At 33.5% G+C, this 22,907-nt stretch overlaps 1 protein-coding gene across 1 annotated transcript; it reads left to right on the top strand.

The window, feature by feature from the left end:
* The first annotated feature begins 1,738 nt into the window (after positions 1-1,738).
* On the top strand, positions 1,739-22,522 carry LOC130613841 (FH1/FH2 domain-containing protein 1-like). Its single transcript, XM_057435187.1, has 24 exons — positions 1,739-1,996; positions 7,001-7,101; positions 10,267-10,325; positions 10,639-10,706; positions 12,121-12,226; positions 12,610-12,704; positions 13,003-13,114; positions 13,298-13,395; positions 13,755-13,838; positions 13,930-13,989; positions 14,074-14,138; positions 14,242-14,276; positions 14,348-14,525; positions 15,095-15,216; positions 15,295-16,604; positions 16,954-17,136; positions 17,659-17,778; positions 18,255-18,416; positions 18,820-18,935; positions 19,211-19,285; positions 19,920-19,977; positions 20,119-20,253; positions 20,443-20,764; positions 21,421-22,522. The coding sequence occupies exons 1-24, from the start codon at positions 1,835-1,837 to the stop codon at positions 21,498-21,500; spliced, it is 3,906 nt and encodes a 1,301-aa protein (XP_057291170.1). The 5' UTR covers positions 1,739-1,834; the 3' UTR covers positions 21,501-22,522.
* The last annotated feature ends 385 nt before the right edge of the window (positions 22,523-22,907 follow it).

The following is a 22,907-nucleotide window of genomic DNA, read 5'->3' as shown; positions in this document are numbered from 1 at the left end:
GAAACTCTTCCAACTACTTTTCCTGGGACTTATCGCACACTTATTTTGGCCGTCCTCATTTCTCAACGCGTGTTTACGTATCGACATTTTTACAACCTCGTCCCTAGTGCTTTTCGAGCATTTCGTTAAAATATTATAGGCGTAGAAGAGCCCTGGAGAGTAGATTGATTCTAAAAAATATAATACCCCTTGATAAACGAATCTTTTATTTACAGTAGTCTCTCTAATTAACGGACACTCAAAAGTCGGACACCTCGTGCTACCATTTCCGTAATCCAGGACTTCGTCCCATTGGCATCGAAAACATTTTTTGTAGAATCATTGATAAAACAGTGGCAAAAATTCTCAAGCGTGATGTAATGAATTCTGTTGGTTCGCTACAACCTCGATCCCATGGCCTATTGCGTATTTTGATATACGCTACAGGCCCTGGGATCGAGGTTGGGTTCGCTACAAATCCCAGGGTGATCCCATCTTGATTCTTGTGCTCGGCATTGTAACGATCCCGCTAACCTGCACATTTTCGTAAATCAAAACCTTGAGAACTCGCAATGCTTTTAAATATTGCATTTTTGGCCCACAGGACACCTACACTTGTTTCACAGCAGGATATAAGCACAAAATCAATTTTTACATGTAGAGGGAATTTTAGGTATTATTTTTGATGACCTTAAAGAGACATGGTTCTCGCTGCCGCCTAGCCTTGAAGGCTTTGGTGTACGGACACGAAGTGAAATTGCTGAAACAGAATTCGAAAAACTCTTAAATTTTGACTGACAGTCTGCAAAAAAAACATTAACAAAACAAAAAATCTCAATGTGATGTCGACCGGAGAAATCTTGGAAAGATAAAAGCGAACATAAAGATAAAGAGGGTCAAACATGACCAGCTTACCATTAGAACGGTTCGAGAAGAGCACAGCTGAGCAAACTGATTGGTATCAATATTGAACATGGAGCATCATATCTCTATGTTATGGCTTAGCAGTCTTCCGATTAAAGATCAAGGTTTTCAAACTGATAAATCTCTTTGTCGTCCACCTAAGATTTGCGCATGTGTAGCTTCCTTTCACCCCGAACACTCGCTGACATGCAAGAAAGGGGGCTACATAAGGCTTCGACACAACACACTGCGGGACATTAAATCGTGTCTTCTTTTTGAAGTGTGCAAAGATGAAACTATGAAATTAATGTGGAAGAAAAGGAAACCGGCGTAAAACTAAGGCATCATTCAGAATTTGAGAAGGGCTTTTTCACGCTCCTAGTATGTAACGCCAGGGATTATCTTATTTCTTCTAGTATTACCAACAGTTACAAGAGAACAGTGAAAACAGGCACTGTCTTTTAAAACATAATAAAATTTTGTACCTATTGACACAGTTAGTATATAAGAAAATAAGAATAAAACAAAATTTGAAAATACTATTTCTAGAAAAGAAGGACAAGAAAAAGGGGAAGAGACTTGTTGGTTATTATACAATTCTTTTTGACGTCACACATACACAGACACCGAAATCGGAATACAACTCGAGATCTGAAGAAGTTCGAGAAAAAGCTTGTTTTGTGGTTACAGTTAAAGTTGTTTTTATAACGGTTTTAGGCCAGATCTTTTAAACATCGAGAGTATGTTAACACTTTTCTGTGTCACCCGATCAAATTCGCGAAAAGGGTTAGTCACGCACACGGGGTTTAAACTTGAGGCATGTCAGATTTCCAATATTTACAAATCTAAAACGCATGCGCGGAAGGGACTGTCTGTACAGAAGGATTGAAAATATGGCGGAGAAAAGATCAACAGACTGAGAGCACTTATAAGATGAGGAAATACTGCTATCATGGCATTTGATTGTAAAGTACAATATTTGGATGATACTGATCCATTCAATAGTACAAGTTTTCCTGAGCCGTCTAGACCACCTTCTTATGCATTCAGACAAAATGTACCAATATGTACGCAGTTACCAGCCATACACCGTCTTTTGAAGGCGCCCCACAACGTAAGATTTTTTATTTGATTAAATAAAATGTTAGCACATAGCCAGTTATTTCTATCGATATTTCTTACCCTATGTTGTGACTATAAGCAGTAATCCAGTTCACTTTTATCATTAAATTTGCTAGCTAGATGGCTAATTAAGGTAAAAAACCGCCCCCCCCCCCCCCCCCTCTAAAAACAAAATAAAAAAATATATAAATCATAATACAATACATGAGTTTCAATGTTTATACTTTGACAGGATTCTCACCTAAGTACAAAAGAAATCTGAAAATCAACAGGAAATAAAATGCAGACTTTGTGGCTACAACATCTTTTCAAATCTAAACTACATGCACATGTTTTAATTTTGAAATCAAAAATGCCTCCGCTCAAAAATAAAGTTTGGAGTAAGCTGGTCCATGGCATACCATATCCATGATTTTGCCTGTTGGTTCATGTAAGAGATCTGGGAGATATAAACAACAATGTGTTAGTATACAATATACAGATATATAGCTAGCAAATACACCTTTTCACAGTTGAGTAAAAATAACATACCCTTATTTTATCCAACTCAAGTTATCCGTACAAATAGTTGCACCGTACTAATCATCTTAAAACCAATTTAGAAGACATAACTTCAATATAAAAAATAAAAACGACCTTTCCTTTTTACCAAAAATACCCACTGTTGGCAAACGTGTTTGTTGTTGTTTTCTTCACTTTCTGTGAATTAGTCTTTGCGCAGTTTTTTCTCATAGCTGTACGCCATTGTCTTTTGAAAATACTACTTCGTGTATTACTACATATCATAACTGTGGAAACGTGTATTGACCCAGAGCCATCATGCTTTTTTTCATAATGTGTTTACATCCTTTTTTTAAATGTATGCAAAAACATTTTATTATGGACTAAACTGATTAATGAGTTTAAGCAAATATGTATATATGTATATAGTCACTTAGAATTTTTTTCTTGCAGCTATGTAACATAAGCAATCTTTTATGTTTAAATAAATTGTACACAAGTCTTCAAAAGTTTACACCCAAACCATTTTTGTGTATTTTTCAACAAGTAACTTGTCACGTTTCACGCGCATTTTCTGAGAAGCAGAGGGAGGAGGCTCTGACCTTCATGGAAATAGTTTGCACAGTGTGACAAAAAAAATTTTGTCGCTGATCCCTAATCTTGAAGCCCAACTGGTATGTGGTACCTAAAGCTCTGTTAAACGGAAAATGAATGCTTTTCCTGCACAACAGTATATAATATAGTAGCAAAGCGTAAAGAACCCTTAAAACTAATTAGGTAAAATTTTTGATGCCTGTATTTGCATCTGTTCACTGGCTCTGTTGATTATTTCAAAATGCTGGCATGTTAAAAATTGCTACTAGCAGACTTTAAATATTGGCCAGAGTAGTATCTTAGCAGGGCAGAATTATTTGATTCTTTTGATTATATATAAACTGCTATTTCAACATTTTTAAGCAAGATTGTACCTGGAAAAAAGTTTCTCAACTTAACACTTTCTGGTCCCTCCTTAAAGCAATTATCAGGCCAGGGTACACCAAATACCATAAAATTCTTGGTAATAAAAACATGAATATTTTACTTTTAGTACAAAATTATAGAGCTTTAGTTATTTAAAATTAATCTCAGTGTGACTTCTGCTATTGCCCACAGCCCATCCATCAGCAATAGACTTAAACATGCTGAAGTGCCCAAATTTTTAAATCTATATGCGAATAAAAAGAATGAAAAGATTAGTGAGACAAAAAATATATATGATAAAAATGCCTGTGAAATCATAACTGCAACTTTCAAAAACAAAAGGTTGTTTGTGAAAGGTTTGTAAAAACAAACCAGTAGGATGTGAATTTATAGATATATATTTTAAAGGTCTCAATGAGTTCCAACAATGCAGAAATGGAAATTGTTCTTTTTAATGTGGTTAAATTTCTCTGTATTGTTATGTTACTAGTTCGACTTAGGAAAACGTATTTTGCCAAGAAATGATAATGCCATCATTATCTCTCAGCATTCCAAGTGTCAAAAATAATAATAATGCAATTTCCATACTTACCAAGACAAACTGTTAGTAAAGTTGACAATATTTTTCAAATTTAACTGGACACATTGGCAGACCCATCATTCACCTCAGCAGGTTGTTTGTATAATTGCCAAAAAAAGGTTTTTTATAGTAGATTTATAACTGTAAACTTATTTTATAAGGGGCTGACGAATCGATGTACCTAAACATCTGTGTACACAAATAGATAGGTTTTACCATACACAAAAAGCCTAATTTGAGTATGTTGACACACATTGCTTTTTTCTCAAATTGTTTGTCATGGTACACAATAGTGCTTATTATTGTACCTAACTACTATACATTTTGTTTTCTAAATTAATTTTGTTTTTTTATTTATTGTGAGGGCCTAATTTTTTACTGCTTCTTTATTATATAAAAAGCCCTTCATCGGATCTTAATATAATTTTAAATCTGGAGCATTATACATTATTTCTTTATTCTCTATACCCAATCCTTGACCAAAAAAATATCTCACACAATATATAAGACATACACAAAAAATTATTTAGTCCACCTTTGATATTTTCCCTATTACTTTTTAAGTAAAGCCAACACCCTTGCTACAAAATAACATAATTTACTTCTGAAAAGCCTTTCTCATAATATAAAAGTCTTCCAAACTTGATTTATTATGCCCAGCCCACTAAAAACTGTATTGGAATTTTCACATTTTAAGTTTCGTTAAGTGGACCAAAAGTCGAAATTTTTTGTAATTAAAGCTAAAGGTATATTAGTAAATGACCTTAGCTCTTGGCGTCAATGAGACTTGTTCTTTGTTTGATAGTATAAATTATTTGCATTTTTTGAATGACTAATGTTTTTACCAGGGGGAAAAGAGAAATGGACATTGTTTTGGGAACGTTTTAAAACATGAAATTTTAATAAGATTTTGTACTAATTTAGCAAAAAGGTTGGGGAATTTTTTTTTATTAGGCATTGTGTTCGTTATGCATATTGTATGCCAAATCATGGACACTTAGTTTATAGGTCAGCAGTTAATTCATGCACAAAGTAAAATAAAAGTTTGTTATAACTGGGTAATAAATAGAATTAAGAAAAATGTAACAGGTATTTATTCTCATTGGTCTCATTAAAGTAAAGCTGGAGAGAAAATAATTTTTTTGAAGTGGAAATCAGGAAACACTTAATTTTGTGGTTTTCCGACTTCAAGGCTAATCATATAATAACCATTAACTTTATTGGTTTTTAATAACGTATTGTTTAACTGAAATGTGTAAAATTATACAATCATACACACACAATGTGTCCCAGTTTTTTAGTATCTTTGCCAATGTTGTCATGTTTTTTTCTAAGAAATTATAGTTACCAACTTACGAAAGTCATTCAGTGTCTAAAAAGCTATTTCAGGACATTTACAATTGATTCTAATTTGAGCATAATAAAGCCAATTATTCTACATTAGTGTTCATACTGTTTGTTTATTTTTTCTTACACAAACTATAAATTAATTATATGTGTTTGTAATTAATGAGCTGTGCAGTTGTTGGGAAGACACTTGTCAATACATAATTGTAATTTTAATGAGTGTTTTATTATGCTATGAATTGGAATGAATTATGCTATTGCTTTTATATATTCCTAAGTCTATCTCAAGTGACGCAATTTTTGATTTATTTTAAATCATAGACTTGGAAGTGTCTTCTATACCAAATATATACTAGCCAGTACAAGCACAGAGCCAAGTCATTAATGACTTCTTTCTAACTGAATGTTTCCAGAATTTTCCTATTTCTTATCATTTAGGAATTAATTGTATACATTTTTCATTTATGTTTTTATGATCAATATCTGATTTACTCATGCCAGGTCCCTTATGTTTTTTCTTGCTCACTCTGCAACTTTGAATTTCCTTGTTAGTTTCTAGAAAATGATAGGCCATTGCAGGTTTCATGGTTACTCACAAAAGTACCAACATGAAGGCACTATCTATATAATAATACGGAATTCTGTCTGTGACTTTTGCAAAGTGGATAAAATTTCTTTGATAAAGTCTATAAAACATCGCCTATAAATTTGTTCTGTAAATTAGCAAACTTTGACGTTAGAGCAATATTTTCTGACGTTACGGCACGACGTCAATAACACCACCTTAACGTCAATATCCTATATTAAATTAATGAAGCCATTACAGTGCATTTAAAACTTTGAGGCCAAATAACTTGGAAACGAGGTGGTGACGTCAATGATTTTTCACTGTGTGGGTAACTAGGGACCACCTGGGACCAATTTGGGTAAGTTTCCCAAACCTGGGTCTCCGAATCCGTTTCGGAATGGACAGGTTGATGACGTCATCACAAAACCTTCAAATCCAAATATCTCTGCAACCGTTTGTCAAAAGTTCATGTTCCTATACATTTTCTTGGTCAGCATTTCAAGATCTATACGATAAATGCAACAGGCAAATTTTGGAACTTTTAGTAGGGACTTTGCTGACATCAGCAAAATTTTTAAGCCCTTATATCTCCTTAGGCGTTTGTCAAAAACATACAATACTAAACATTATTTTGATCAACGTTTCAACTTCTACACATTGCAGACAAGGAATGACTAAATTTCACCAATTTTCTTCTTGTATATGCACTGCTGACATCAGCAAAAAATCTAAAACAACCTATTTTTCCATTGTTCTTCTGCCTTAGTGGAATTTTCCACGGGCTTTATCGACTAGTAGTGTAAATAAAGCAATAAAGTCATAAAAAAGCAACCTGGTTTATAAAAATCTCCCACTTTCACCAACTCAACTTTTTGCACTGGTAGTAAAAAGGTTTTCCTGATCTAACAACGAAATGATTTAATGGTTTAATTTTATAATAAAATTACCAAAAGTAATTCTTGTTTTAGTTGTATGCTATTGTTAGTGCCCTTTGTATATATACTTTGCGATTTTTATTAATAATTATATTTATTTTTTAGCTTGATGACTGTGCATTGCAATTATCACACAATTCTACGTATCTTGATCTGGAAGCATCAATAGAAGAACAAGATGATCTCATTGAGGGTTTTAAAGACAGGTAGGAATGGTGCATTCTTGTTTTTTTAGCCGTAGTTATCTTTAACATCTCACTGATACAAAAAACAATTAGTATGAGAAAATGTGATATTTTGATTGGTTTACAGCTTATTTTAACAGGACTTTGTATGAAGCCATACTTACTGGTTTGGGAATCCATTATTAAAATGCTATCATAAAACCATTAACAAACAAGTAACAGAGTTTCTTAGCACAAAAGAAAAATATAAAAGTCACTCACCTAAAACCATTTTTTTGTTTCAATTCACATAAATAATGAGACCACTTTGCAGTAAGCTTGGTCTGTTCTTTTCACCTCAGGCTTTGTATTTTACAGTACAACATAAAAATCCAGTCAGTATCTGTTTAGTATTTTTCAAGTTCAACTTTATTAGTGTTACTAAGTGTACTAAAACTAGGTGATTGTTCATTAAAAACGTGGGGGTTGATTTTTAGGGAAAATGAAATATATTTTGGCTTTACATATGCAGATGTTGCTTTGCTTAAAAATCATATGTTTAATTAATTTATAAAATTATCTTATCACATAATCTACAATTGAGGGGAGGATTATTTTTGAGAGGAGGGAAGAAGGGGTTAACTTTTTTTTCTCTATACATTTTGTAAAGATTTTGCACGCTGTTGTGTTTGTTTTGTTTGTTTCTCAGGTAACTTTTTAAAGCCATCATGTTTAATACTCAAACAGCTAATCTTGTTATTATAATTGTGGAAAAGTGTTGTTTTTGTTTTGTTTTGTTTTTTACTTATGGGTTTTGAGATTAGGAATTTGGCTTTCACAGTATAAAAATACTCTTATGAGGGTGACATTTTATCTGCTCTAATTGTGAACATCTGTTCACCAGTTTTGAGTTTTATCAGTTTTGAGTTAACATCTAGTGCACTGTGTATAAGTTGATTTAAAAGCTTACTAAAAAAGAGAGTCAGTTGACTTGTGTTTTTTTTTTGAATTCTCTTTCTGCTATTCCTCTGATGATGTATGCACAAATTTGTGTGTTTGTGCTTCAGGAAGTTTTGAGGATGTCTAGTAGAGTACCTACAAAAGGTAAACCTTTGACATAAAACAGTTAAACAAGTTTGGGTAAACAAAAATTTCCTGATTTATAGGGAAGTATTATAGTGAAGTCTTTTTTAAGTTTTTATTTTCTTTTTACTAACATTTTGCAATAATGACCGTAGTTAAGCGTAGGTATGTATACTGTGTGTTGTCATATTTCTTTCGCAATTATTTTTCTTTTTTTCAAATCAAGATTTAAAATCAAATCAAAAGTTGGCAAGAATGAATAAGTTTAAGCCAATTGTTTTGTCTTCATATAAACATCCTTTGTTCTCCCTTTGGTCTGTTGTAGTGAAATAATAGAATATCTCTTTAATAGACTGTCCTTCTAAACAAGCCTATTTAGCCTTCCTAATTTAATATTTGTCACGCCAGTAATAATAGTTGCTCATGTGAAGCTCTATGAATCAAAGTTGAACCTTTATCGCATGGGAGTTTGTGAACTGCCAATGTGAATTAGAAAATTTCCATTAAAGGAGTCACAAAAATTATAATTTTGTTTGGAAATATCATTGAATCACCATCTAAAGGTGAATAATTGGCAGCATGGTTTGTGCAGATAAAGATGAAGAAATGGCTTTGCCTAGTGCACGCCTTTAAAGCGTTTCTGCTAGAAATTAGTTTTGCGTATTGGATCTAATGTTAAAATGTCAATTACTTATTAAGTTAAGCCTTTTTTGTTTTGAAAAAAATGTACAAGATGTCATGTTTTAGCCTGTTAAAGGATACTTGTATAACCCTGTCAATGGTTGTGTTGTAGTAAAAGATATGCCGTCTAAACCTAAGAATTAGATGTTATACCACTGTGAGTGTTGTGAGAATGTCTTCTGGGTTACGCGAAAACATAGTGATAATGCTTTGTGTCATCCGTTTGTTTTCTTTGATGGGTGAATGTTTTTTCAAGGTCAATGTTCAGAAAAGAAAAAATAAAGAAAGTTTGTTTACAATAAGCAGTTATGTAAATTCTTAGACATGTCATCTTAATGTATAATTTTTGCATAACAAAAGTCACTATTTACAATAAACTTGGGAATTTATGACAAAACAAAAGTTTTATTCATATTTTTTATACAACCATTTTTAAAAGCACTTAAGGATGAAATAGGCCCCTACAATAACTTTGAATACAAGATTTTATTTTTAAACTTGTTGTTGCACAGAGCAAAACCCAAGAATGTGAAAAAAGAACTTCACTTTTCTGATGATAAACCATGATAAAGGTGAAATAAAACCAGGATTTGCCCTACCATGCTGCATTTGATTTTTGATGCCTCTAAATTACAAATGTCTCATACAATTGTCCAACACCTGTCGGATAGTTTAAAAGGGGTAGATCCTGCCCACTGTGATCCAATCATAAACAAGACATTTCATGCTGATATATAAGATCAGAACATTTATAAGATATCTTTTTTAAAAATTATTTTTTTGTTAAGGATAAATAAGACATTTCCTGCTGATATCTAATTTCAGAACATTTAGAAGATACCTTTTTTAAAAATTATTTTTTTTTTATTAAGGCGTAATGTTTTCAGTGATATTTTGCTTAGAAACTGAGATACCTGAATCCTTAAGTATATGCGATTGTTTATCACATTGTTGGTGATGATGATCAGTTATTCTTTCATAAAACCAATTATCAGTTTTGCCTATATGTAATACCACAGTTTTCTCTATGTCATCAGTACTAATATACAACAGCACAATTTTGTTTTTTTTGGGTTTTTTTTTTTTTTAAATAAAAAGCAAAATGACAGTTTTTTTTTGAAGTGTACAAAAATTTTTAGTTTTAATTTTACAGGATGTCTTTTAAAGATAGAATATTTGGCCTCAAAGAGATAATTGCAATCGCTTTAATAATCTTATTTATACTGTTGATGTCTGTTTTATTGATGTTATTACATAAAAGTAAATATAGTTAGTTTGGTGTTCAAGCAGATGAGACACAATGCTTCCCTTTCTGTCACACACAGACTTTAGTGTAAGACTAGTTCTATGACCTTCTATTATTTAGATCTTGAATTGCTAATTTTTGTGTATTTTTACCCTACTTCTTTTTTTATGCACAGCTTGTTTTTTTATTTATTTTAGCCGCAAGAATACCATTATATTACGTACACAGTTATCAGTTCGAGTTCACAATATAATAGGTTAGTAAAGCATTTTGTATTGACTGCACAAAAAATACCATTTTTGCTCGTTTTCAGTTGACAAACTTATGTTTAACATTGGCAATTTATACCTGAATTGAATAAATTTTTGTGAGAGTTAAGTTCGCGTTTTTTTGAATTTTTTTGAAAGCTTTCATGAAAACATTAAATTTAGAGAGAAATTGAGGGGCATCTTTCGTAAGTCGAGTTTATATCCAACTGAAAGGAGACCATGTTAGCAAAAATTTGCTGATGTTAATCAAAGATATATTTAATTAATACATATACTAAAGCAGTTATATTTCATTTTCAGCAAAGTTATTGACAGCAACTGGTCGAGATTTAAGAAGGGCGTTATTTTCACTAAAACAAATATTTCAGGTCAGTCAAGTTCTATTTCTGGCAGTTATGATCTTTCTTAATGGAAAGCAATGAAGTTGTCATGTTTGTTTTTTATATTTTTTCTAAACATATCTTTTTGTTGATTTTAATTTGAAGCTAAAAATTAACTGTGTACTGCATATGCTAAATGCAGGATCAGTTTATTCTGACAGTTTTTATATTAGTCAATTTTTATCAAAAAAAGATTTGGAAGCCATCAGTTTATTACAATAAAAAAAGCTAAAATAAACTTTAAACAAGAAGCCCTGGCGGCTCTAAGAATTTCCGCTCGCTACCAAAATATTTGATGACAACCTGCTAATTCGTTGTGTTATCGTGCCAAACATTCGAAGAGGTTTAATGCATGAAGCTCTGAAGATAAAGCACACATGTGACATTATATCTTACAACAAATGCAAACAAAACGAAACGTGTCATAATAAACTTACATTTTAAAAGAAATTGCTAACAAAAATTACAGCCTATCATTCATGGTTAAATGTCTTGTGCTTGAAACGTTTATGGTCTTAACGGCATTTAGTTGACAAAAAATCAAAATTTTGATGTGACCATCATTTTCAGCATACTTTATTTGTTAACTGTGCCAGATTTAGCCGAAAATAAAGTGGTTTTAATTTTTGGACCAGTTTTGGCCTAAAATGACATTTAGGTGACAAAATCAAAATTTTGATGTCACCATTATGTTCAGCATACTTTTTTTATTAACTTTGCCAATTTTTGTTGAAAATGAATTAGTTTTAATTTTTGGGCCAATTTTGGCCTAAAATGACATTTAAGGTGGCAAAAAACCAAAATTTTGATGGCACCATCATGTTCAGCATACTTTTTTGTTAACTGTGCCAAATTTTGTTTAAAATAAAGTAGTTATAATTTTTGGACCAATTTTGGCCTAAAATGACATTTAGGTGACAAAAATCAAAATTATTATGTCACCATTGTGTTCAACATTATTTTTTGTTAACTGTGCCAAATTTTGTCGAAAACAAGTACCAATTTTGGCCTGAAACGTCATTTATGACTTCCCAGTAGTTAGGGAGCTTGGGTACGAAGTTTAAATCTGTGACGGAGGAACGTGAAATCCCAGGGTCGATTTTTTCTCAAAAAATCCTCCGAAAGAAAAAAACGACGGTTTTAAAGAATTTCCTACGCCTTCGGGCGCGGAAATTCAATAATTGTTTGAGTATCTTTTGTTGATATGATGCAAAAAAAAAAATTGTTAGATAAGAAACATGCAATCTTTAAATAACCATCATGGACACACGTATAACAGTACTGTAAATGACTTAATTTAACACGTGTTTCTAACAAATAATTTCAAACAAATATTTAAAATGGCACTTCCACATACATTACGTTGATACATCATCTTTGTGGTGTAATTATGTTTATTTAGGATGATAAAGACCTTGTTCACGAATTTGTCACTAATGATGGACTTAGTTGTCTTATTACTGTTGGAACTGATGCTGATCAAAACTATCAAAATTATATCCTACGAGGTGAGGAAACAATAAGTGGTCAATTTGTTTTTGTGCTTGTGCTTGTTTTTCTTAATGTAATTCTATTACTACCTATGCCCCGTATTTAAAATCTCTCTGATAGTGACTTGTTCCTTAAATGTTTCTAGGAGTATCATTAAATATTTATCAGGGGACAGATCTTACTATGGCAACATTATTAATGACCAGTGGTGTTGGTTCAAAATACCACTTCTCAGCATTATATTAATATATGTTAAACAAAAGCTACAGCTAAATTTCTACAGTGAATATTTTTATTATTTGTTTTTGCCCATTCAACATTTCCTTATGATATAACATAAACTTGGGCAAAAATTGTTAGATGCATTATTAAACATAATTTGTATATTTTTTTTATTAAGCAATTGGCCAAATTATGCTGTATGTGGATGGTATGAATGGAGTGATTGAGCACAATGATACAATTCAATGGTTATATAGTTTGTTGTCCTCGAAGGTAAGCCTGTTAGATACAGCTGTATTTTGGGATAGAAAACTTTTTGCACAAGGAGGTGAAATTATGAAATTCTTTAATTTTTTGAGTGAAATCATTCACAAATATAAGAATTAAAGTCTTTGGAGAAAGAAATACTACTTTTTTAATTTTTCCATATCAATAAAAGAAAAAGATCATAAAATAAGTTTTCGCATACTTGAAAATTGTTAAATTTGTGAAAGTTTGAGAATGAAGAAAGACTGTATCTTGAGATGGTTGTTTAGAGATGAAATGAAGCATTTTTGATGTTTTATTCTAGTATCGCCTGGTGCAAAAGACCTCTCTAAAGTTACTATTAGTATTTGTTGAATACACAGAGGGGAATTCTCTTCTCGTATGGAGAGCTGCTCAGGCTGTTGACGAAGGAAAATGTAAGAATTTTGCTCTGTTTGTTTGGACAGTTTCAAATCTAGAAAGTTGGACAGTGGTCAAAAGTTTTGTTCATAACTTGTACTTAATGTCTGCGTTGCAGCTTATGTAAAGCAAACACATCTTTTTTATTATATTCAGTCTTATCTTTGGCAAGATTTATGTGCCTATCAATTACTTTTTAGGTAACATTTCAATGAAAGGAATCGTAGATATTATCAATGAGACTGAAGCCAACACTGATGAGGATTTACTAATCTACTCCATGACTTTAGTGAATAAGGTAATTTCTTGTAATACAGTACCCTTAAATATCTGTGACACTATTATATTCTGCAAGTAAACCAGCGTTTAAATTAGAAACATAAAGTCAGTTTGCAAAAGTTTTTTTGACTGTAGAAAAGATAATCTCTTTGCAGTTGTGGTCTAGGAGCACTGTAGCCCACTTGCCATTAATGGTTACTTAGGTGCAGCAATGTTTATAGAAATAGGTGATACAAAAAATTGATCAAAAATGGGATTCACAAAATGGTAATCTCAAGCCACAAATTGCAAATTGCGTCCTGTTAATTCGAACAAAACCTTGATCTCTATTTGAATGGTGTTTTTAGCTTTAGAAGTGAAGCATTAATATATGTTTAGGTCTTATATGCTATACCTGATCAAGATATGTTTTATGATGTCGTTGACTCTTTGGAAGAACAAGCTATGGAAGACATCATCCAGGTAGATATTATATTCTGACAATGTAAACAAGTTGAATTATCAGTTCAAAGTGGAACTATTAACTTTATCTTCTTTTCCGGCATTTTTTTAGAAATTAACAAAAAGAACACCTCGAAACAGTGATTTGATTGAGCAGTGCAACATATATGAGGTTTGAAATGACCATCGCAATCCAAATAGCTGTTACCTTGTGTGATGTGAACCAATTCAATAAAATAGTACATTTTTATTTCAGCTTTCCATCAAATCTGAAGATGGTGATGGTGACTCGGCATCGCTTAACATTCCTGGTGGTGTCAGGTGAGGGTATTTGCAGCATAATGGTTTCTTAACCTTCTTAGAATGATCTCCATCATGTTTTTACGTATTAGGTTCATACACACAATAATTTTTTTTTGTGCAGGCAACAGCGAAGAAGTACATTGCAACAAGACTTTGGTAAGTAACCTTTCAATGTAAATAATTTAAGGAACTAGTCTAGCATTTATTTATATGTTATGCTTTTTCAGAGGGTGAAAGACGTAAAAGTCGGCGACATTCTGCTGTGAAAGCTCAACCGACACACGATATGCGTAGAGTTTCTTCCTCGCCCTCAATTAGTGACAGGACAAATAAGCTAAATGAAGCAAACAAACAAAACCAAGGTAGTACTGATGATGCAAAGGAACGAAGAAGACAAATGAGAAAGTAAGCTCTTTTAACTACTAAAAATTAATGTTTTGGGACGTTTTTGCCTATAAAGCACCTTTGTAATGTCTGAAACCAGCCCAGAAATCGTTTAACCAAAACTGGTCAATCAATTTTCAACCTGCAATTGCCAATGTTTTAGCAATAAGCTACTCAGGTTGTGTCAACCAATTAATCGTTTATATTTGTTAGCTTGCAAGTTGACACCACATATTGGTAGTTACATTGTAGTCACTGTTATACATGATTTGGTAACATCTGCTTTTTTTCTCATGCCTCGACAGTTAATAATCGCCAACAGACTGATGGGGAAGAAAAAATTAGTCTTTTTAATACTGATGCATTTTAGGCTAAGTAACAGAAGAAAAAAGGCTAAATAACAAACCTTTTTGTGCATTCAGTAACAACGTTCAAACTAAAAATCTCGAAATATACAGTTAATTAGTTCTTTAGGAAAGGAGATTGCCCCACTTAGGAATATCACTAACAATTTGACTCCCAACACCTATATTTTGGAGACAAAGTAGCAAAACACAATCACTTAATTCAGCTTTTGTGTATTTTTGCAGAGAAAGGCGACATAAAGGTCAGGATCCAAGTCTGTCTGAAACTCAGGAAATAGAAGAAAACGACGTTCAAAAAGTAAAAACACAAATGGGTCATATTGATAAAGAGATGCCATCGAGGCCTGGTAGGTATAGACAAGTACAGTTATGACAGTTTCTATAATTATCGTGGATCTTACTAAAGTTTATATTGTCTCTCACAGTGCATTTGATGCAAAATGGTCACGCTACTGGTGCTAGAAAAGTTGAAAGTGCAGATTTGATAGTGCCTCCTACCGAAGCTCCTAAAAGTCCTCGTTTGAAAATGAAAGAAACGTTTAATTTAGAAGATAGTGGTGAACAAGGAGGTAGACCTTCTCTCCGCGAAAGATTAGCTCAGAGGGAAAAACAAAAAAATGACGAGCGAAGCTCCTCTCAGGAAAGTCCCATGTCTAGTTCTTCTAGTATACCATCTAGTATACCAAGCGCAAAGAAAACTACATCACAGGACGAGGAGAGGGATCGTAAACAGAGTACCGGTGAACCTGGGGGTGAAAATCGCCGTATGAGATTACGTATGATGTACGGAACGTCAATGGATAAAACTGATCAAGAGTTATCAGATGAAGTGAAGAAAATGGACTTAGGAGCTTCTATATCTGATAGGAAAGCCACTATAGATAAAAATAGGATTGAGGAAGAAACAGAAATTAATAAGTCTGACGATTTAAATAATTTGAAAGGCTCTGTGCAAGCACAGCAAGAAAAACTAAAAAAGGAAAAAGAAGAAAAAGAAAAGGAGAAAAAAGAAGAAAAGGGTGGCCTTTTAAGTAAAATGAAATCTGCAATAGGAATGTCGAAACCTCCCGAACCACCCGCCCCTGCTCCTACGAAAAGCAATCAAAGAACTGCAGAAGATATCGAATTAGAGAGTCGCGTTTTACGCAGTAGACCATTGATTATCAATGAATACGATTTTAGAGACTTAAATGAAGAGGACGATTATGATACACTTGGACCACCACCTAAAGCAGCCGTTGTCATGCCTGCAGGAGGAGGTCCACCACCTCCGCCTCCAGCTCCAGGTTTTGGCCCACCACCTCCACCACCAGGTTTAGGGCCACCACCACCACCACCACCTGGACTACCAGGACCACCCCCACCACCCGGGCCTCCGCCAATGGGTGGGGGCGGTACCTTAAAAAGTAATCAGAACAGAAAATATGTTCGATTGTTTTGGCAGGAAGTGAAGCCCATGACACTGTCACAGGGTATTGACAAGACTATATGGGGTAGCTTGCAACCAATAGATGTCGACAAGAAACAGCTTGAGCATTTATTTGAAAACAGAGCAAAAGTTTCTATGAAACGGGCAGAGTCTGTCGATAAACTTGTTAAAAAGGAAATTACTGTTTTGGATTTAAAAAGGGCTCAAGCTATTAACATTGTGCTTACAAAGCTGCCACCCGTGAGGGTTATAAAGCAAGCTATTTTAGACATGGATGGTGCAGTAGTAGATCGAGAAGGTGTAGAGGTAATTCTTTTGTTATATTTGGGAGGTGTACATGTTAAAGGAGTTAATTTAACTGTTTGTTAGTCGTTACGCACAGTTTGTATGCTGCATGACGGAGCAATTTATCGAAGTAAAATATTAACATATTATGGTCTGTTTTACCTATTGTTGCCATGCAACTAGCGAAAAGTTTCTTAGTGCGTTTAATTCGATGTTGAGGAAGCCATAAAATCTGTGATTATTTTTGATTTTTGTGTTTGTTTATTAAGTCATTGCTTCTCTTGCAGTGGTAGAGAAAATAATAGTATACAATAATAAATGGCCTATGGCGGTGAAAGTATTTCATTTGGACCTGCTGCATATTTTTTAGAAAATTATGTCCATGATACCGACAGATGAGGAAAAGACTAAACTACAAGAAGCTCAGATGCAGTATCCAGACACGCCCTTCGCACACGCTGAAAGCTTCTTGTTGACGCTATCGTCGATCACAGAACTGTCAGCTAGGTTGAATTTGTGGAGTTTCAAAATGGACTATGACCACAATGAAAAAGTAAATCGTTTTCTTGCTTTTTTTCGTTATATGTGATTATTACAATATCCTAGTGCCACTTTCCATTTAATTTCACCCCATTTATCTCATCTAACAGCTGTCGTATCTGAGCATGTAGAATTTCCTTGACAAGAACGCCCAATTTTTGGCAGCTTTGAGAGTTAAGAGGGCTCAACTTCAAAGTGTTTGCAGTGATACATTTTTTTAAGCAACTGATAAAAATTCCCAAAAAACGATATCGCTTTAACGTAATGGAGATTGAGCATATTGAGCACAGACTTTAAACGCATGGAGCTATTAACGCTTTAATGTAAATAAGCCTTTAGTTCTGTTTCTATTAAAACCTTCTAAGCCTTAGCTTCTAACTTTTGAACTTTTAATTTGCTCAATTTCCGTAATATTTAAAGATGGTACCGTTTACCGTCTTCGAATATGACTAGGGAAGGAATGTTTTTCTTAATGATCATAAATACAACGTCTTTCCAATCCTGATGTCATGTTGAGATTTCCGCATTTTTTTAGGAAATCGGTGAAGCTTTGAGTGACTTAAAATTGACATGTGATGAAATCAAAAATATTGATACGTTCAAGAAATGTTTAAGTGTGTTGCTATCGATTGGTAACTTCTTAAATGGCGTCAATGTAATGTTTTTTTCCTTTTTTTTCGTCTATTGTTTAAATATATTTGTTTTAGTACATGTGTATTTTTAGTGCTTGTTGACGAACTGTGATAATTGTTATGATAATTGATAAATTTTCAGTTACGATTCCAGACATAAACCTAACCTTATAGCACTATTTGCAAGAGTAAAAATATTTTTTTTTTATAACTATAAATTTTAGGGCCACAAACGTTCCCTTTCATTTTTATTTGAAAAATGTTTTGGTGTTAGCATATAGGTACTTGAAGATCTTTTAATTTTGAATTTTAAAGCTATGTGGTAACTGTTCTAGTTCATTTAGCATTTTTCATCAGTTCCAAAATATCTGTTTCTAGTCGCACATGGTAAAGTACAGACTCCTTGGGATTTGAAATGGTTTTGGTCAAAGTGAATTCATTTTAGCAAAATGCCGACTTTCATTTTCTCCTTGTTTATCATAGAGTATTTCCTGTTTAGATAAAAGGCTTCAATCTTCAATACTTGGAAAAAGTACCGGAAGTTAAAGATACCGTCCACAAGCAGACACTCCTGTTTCATGTGTGTAAAATATTGATGGATAAATTTCCGGATGCGACGGACTTATATAGCGAGTTCGGCGCCGTACATAGAGCATCGCGTGTAAGTTTAACTATATAGTCAATAAGGCCGTTGTGTAATTTTTTTTTTAGTTGCTTGATTTTCTAGTTTTTGAATTGTTTCTATTATTGCCTTGTTTCACACATTTCATCAACCAGAACTGTCAGATGAATTTCATTACCTTTCGGGAAGACGTCCGACGTGGAATTTCTTCCGACGTGTCCGACGTGAAATTTCTTCTGACGTTATTTGTTTAAAGAAAATTTATGCCTACTCATGGTTTTTTTCTTTAAATATTATATTTCATCCATTTTTTACGTATTGAACCAAAACATCGTGTTTTTCCAATTGGATCGTCAAAATTTAGTTTCCGGTTTTGCGTACAAGGAAATTGCATCACCTTTGCTTTTTCCATCTATCTTTAAATAATATACCTTTACTTTAGTGCGACCATGAGAATGTAAGCACTTTGTTACGCAAGCTGGATGATATGTGCAAGAAGTCATGGGAATATCTGAGATTGGTGGCCAAACACGATAGCTCTTCACCATTAAAACAAAAGTAAGCTGTTTTCTTTCTCTCTGTTCGTCGTTTCTCTTGATTAGCCAGCAGAAGCTAATTTTACTTCCGGCGATGGAAACGAAAGTTGGACTAAAAATAGAACCAAGGGTCCTTTCACGCAAACAAACAAACAAACAAACAAACAAACCAAACAAAAAATAAATTCATGACGATCTTTTTCCAGTATACGTGCATGAAATTTATCTTGCATTCATATGCAATTTCCTAATAAATGCAATTGTGTAGTCCTTTTATTACGACATGGTTATTTTTAGACTCACAGATTTTCTTGGGGATGCTGGTGAGCGTATTGCTATCTTAAAAGTTGTACATCGTCGCGTCAATAACAGGTAAGCAGTTTCTCCTCCTTAAAGCTTTAAAGATATTTATTTTGTAAGGCAAGAATCCAAATCCTTCTTGTTTTTTAAGTTCAATTTACCCTGAAATAGATAATGCAGATAACAACATTTTGGAAAATACACGTTAAATTAAGTTTTTTATGAGCGTTTAGTTGGTTTTGACCTAACCGAGTGATCTGCTTGTAACAATCCTAGTATAAAATTTGCTCTGAATATATTAGTACACAGCATAAATCCGGTTACTTGATCCCTCGGTGTTTATTCTCAGAAAAACTCATCCTTGGAAATAATTCAAAATAACTGTCTGGTTCATATTTTTTGTTTTCCAAATCAAAAAGGTAATTCGCAGGTAATTCGCCGCCGAATTCGCCATGCACATCCCTCTTTAAAGTTCTCATTAAACCACCCGATAAGTCAAGCCCCCTGAAAACTAAAAAAATCGTCAGCTCGGTCCTCTTGATTATACTCCTCACTCCTCGGTTAGGGTTGCTACTTCTCATTTAAAATAAAAATTAGTCATAACTGTTTTCTTGGACTCTCCGAGTTTCGAGTAATCGTAACTGTTCTAGCTGGATTGTAGGATTGTAAAGAGGTAGAACCAACGAGTCAACGATTAATTTTTTAGATTCACTAAGCTACTAATGTTTCTGGGCATGAATCTTCGAAATGCAAAAGATATCAGGGTATTACTTTCTTCTTTACGTTGTTTTTTGACGCCGTTTTTACTGTGACCGACATGTTAGTAAAAAAATTGCCGTTTTAAATTTTTTGCACGTTTTTGTTATATTACCTGTGTTTGATATGCGTTTTTATTCATGTCATAGCCGCACGAATTTTGTAAGATTATAAGTTCGTTTTCGCTGGAATACCGTACAATACGTCAACGTGTACTTGAAACGAAAAAACGTAAAGAAAATATGAAGAAGAGGACAAAAACACGAGGGAAACTCATTACTGAGGTTTGTTTACAACATCCTAGTGTAAAATTGTCGTCATCTTTCTGTTGTAAACAATTTATCGTTTTTATTGCGATCCCGTAAGGTTAAAGCTAAAAGGAAAAAAAAAGTCCAACCAAATATTTTACCTATCATTTCTACCCACAACAACAGGATATCACATGCCTCATTGCAATGTCTGTTTACTTTTAGTCTGAGAACTTCTCCGGCGCCACCACGGCTGTTCCCGTCCAATCTAAAGTTGACGACAACATGGATGCTTTACACAAAGCAATCACCGACACTAACGCCTTATCGCCGACAAAGAATCGCGTTCGAAAGAAGGTGAATAGTACTCCGAACGATCCGACGAAGCTTAGCACGCCTGCCGTGAGTGGAAATATGAGTAGTTATGATACGGATGATCAAACTGATCAGATGATGGATATGCTAGTGAAGTCGGCTACAGCTGGCGAGAAGAAAACTCGTATCCGTAAAAATAGGACAAAAGATTCGAAATCCACTCGAAAATCAGGTATCGCTCTATCTTTTACCATTTTTGTTCTGTGTTGTCATCAAAAAGAATCTTAGGTTTTCGTGTAATAGTGTAGCCAAAGTCATTGGTTGAAAACCAACCAAAGATTAGTTAATCTTTGGCTGCGTTCAAAAGGTTAGGAACTTATGATTTGGTACGTTTTAATAGTATTTTCCAAAAGTAGAAAGTCTTTTAGTATTTTTCAGGATTCTATTTTGAGGATAAAATAAGCTACGGTGTGCAAAATATAACACATAACAGTAAATTCAAAGGGAAGCAAAGCAACGCAAGGGACTGTATTTAAAATTGCTATACTAAATAGCCTTAGGAAGGTTTTGTTGTAGCCTTAGCTGTCATTATATGAAATGTGAAGAAGTGCAGAAGTTATAAGATTCAAAAAAGTTGAAAATTTTTTTTACTAAAAAACTTTATTTAAAAGCAGGGTAAGTGCTATTCGTTTTCAGTTATATTTGTGTGTCAAATATGATACCCAAGATAATTTAAGATGTTGTTTTTGTCTCTATTGCTCATAAACTTTTCCCCCGCCGTAAACTTAACGTTCGTGTAAATCACTAAATTCAAAAACCAACAGCTTGTTTTGTCGGCCCTTTAATGTCACGGTTTTATTTTTTGCAACCTCATATATTTCTGTTCAGCTCGACGAACGCGTACATTAAAAAGTGGCTTGACAGCTGAAGAGTTAGAAGCGTTGCAACAACAAGCGAACAACCTATAGCATGCGCAATCATACACGTGATCATTCGGTGTCGCATCCACATGACATCACGACGTATTCCGATTTCCTGTTAGTTTGGAAAGTGAAAAAAAATTATGAACTTGATTTGCGTAGATAAAGACGAATATTTGTTCCCATCAATACAACCTTTCTCAAATAGCTGACTTCGCTCGCTGATCCAAGAAGCTGGCCTCGCTCATCCAGGAAGCTCGTCCGGCCGTATATCTTTTTAATGTGTGATTAAAATAAGATATGCTTGCAACGGCATGAAAATAAACTTTTTCAATACTATTTTATATTTTATATATTTATATTTAAATAAAAATATGCTTCTATGTTTTTTATTGCAGGCTTTATTGAAGGTAAATTTTGTTTTTGTTTTACTGTTGTTGTTGTTGTTTGTTGTTGTTTGTTTGTTTGTTTTCTAAGAAGGAGTAAAAAAATGTTTTTATTTCTCTGATTGTGTGATGCGTTTGTGATGGACTTTAAATTAATCAGTTATATCCTCTTTGCTTTCTTTTTGATTTTAAAAAACTTCAATACGCAGAAACTTTAAGTTTAAATGCATGTGAACGCAATAAAATGCTGACTCAGCGCTTATTTAATTTAGATAAATAAATTCAATTGTTTTTAATTAGACAAATTTTGAATGTGCTTCTTACAATTGTCAAAATATTTTTGTATAATTTCATGACTACAGTTTAAATTAATTTTGTATCAATCGAATGTAATTAAACCGTTTTTACGTGTCCTCTTTTTTCCCTGTATTCTGCGAATCATAACGTGACAGTAATCCATGGGTTAATAATGCATTGGGTGCTAATAACCTGGAAAGTTCAACAAAGTCGATTTCTCGAGTCCGATTCTGTGACAACCTCATCACCTGGAGCTTTTCGCTTTTTTGTTATTTGGAATAGCGCCATTGTCTGAATCCCACCTGCTGGGACTTTTTTGCGTGGTCTTTCTGAATATCAGGACAATGTCGATTTTATTGTGTAAATAAATTTTAATTGTAATTCAAATATTTTTTATTCCTAAATTAATTTTTCTTGACCGCATTGAGAATCGTAAAAAATGACCGACTGTTTAGAAAATACCCAAATTTACAAAATAAAAAGAAATGATTAGCTTGCGCCGTTCTGACTATTTCTTGGAAGACTAAAGAAAAAATGGTAATCTTTAAATCAACCGGAATTTTGCGGGACCTAAGTTTGTGTCGTTACGGAAAAAAGTTGCACTAACAACCTTCCCCTGCGTATAAAATTTTCCCATCAATGCTTCGCTTTTAAAAGGCCCTGGAACCAAACGTCGTATCCATTGCCCGTTGTTTGATTTCTGCAGAAGAAGGCGCTGCGAACAAGGTTGACCGAGAATGAATAAAAGCAATTGGTTTTGTCTCCCTGCAAG

Source organism: Hydractinia symbiolongicarpus, chromosome 11 (assembly GCF_029227915.1).
Source record: "Hydractinia symbiolongicarpus strain clone_291-10 chromosome 11, HSymV2.1, whole genome shotgun sequence".
In the NCBI taxonomy this organism is placed as follows: Eukaryota; Metazoa; Cnidaria; class Hydrozoa; order Anthoathecata; family Hydractiniidae; genus Hydractinia; species Hydractinia symbiolongicarpus.
This window is presented reverse-complemented; position numbering and strand designations above follow the sequence as displayed.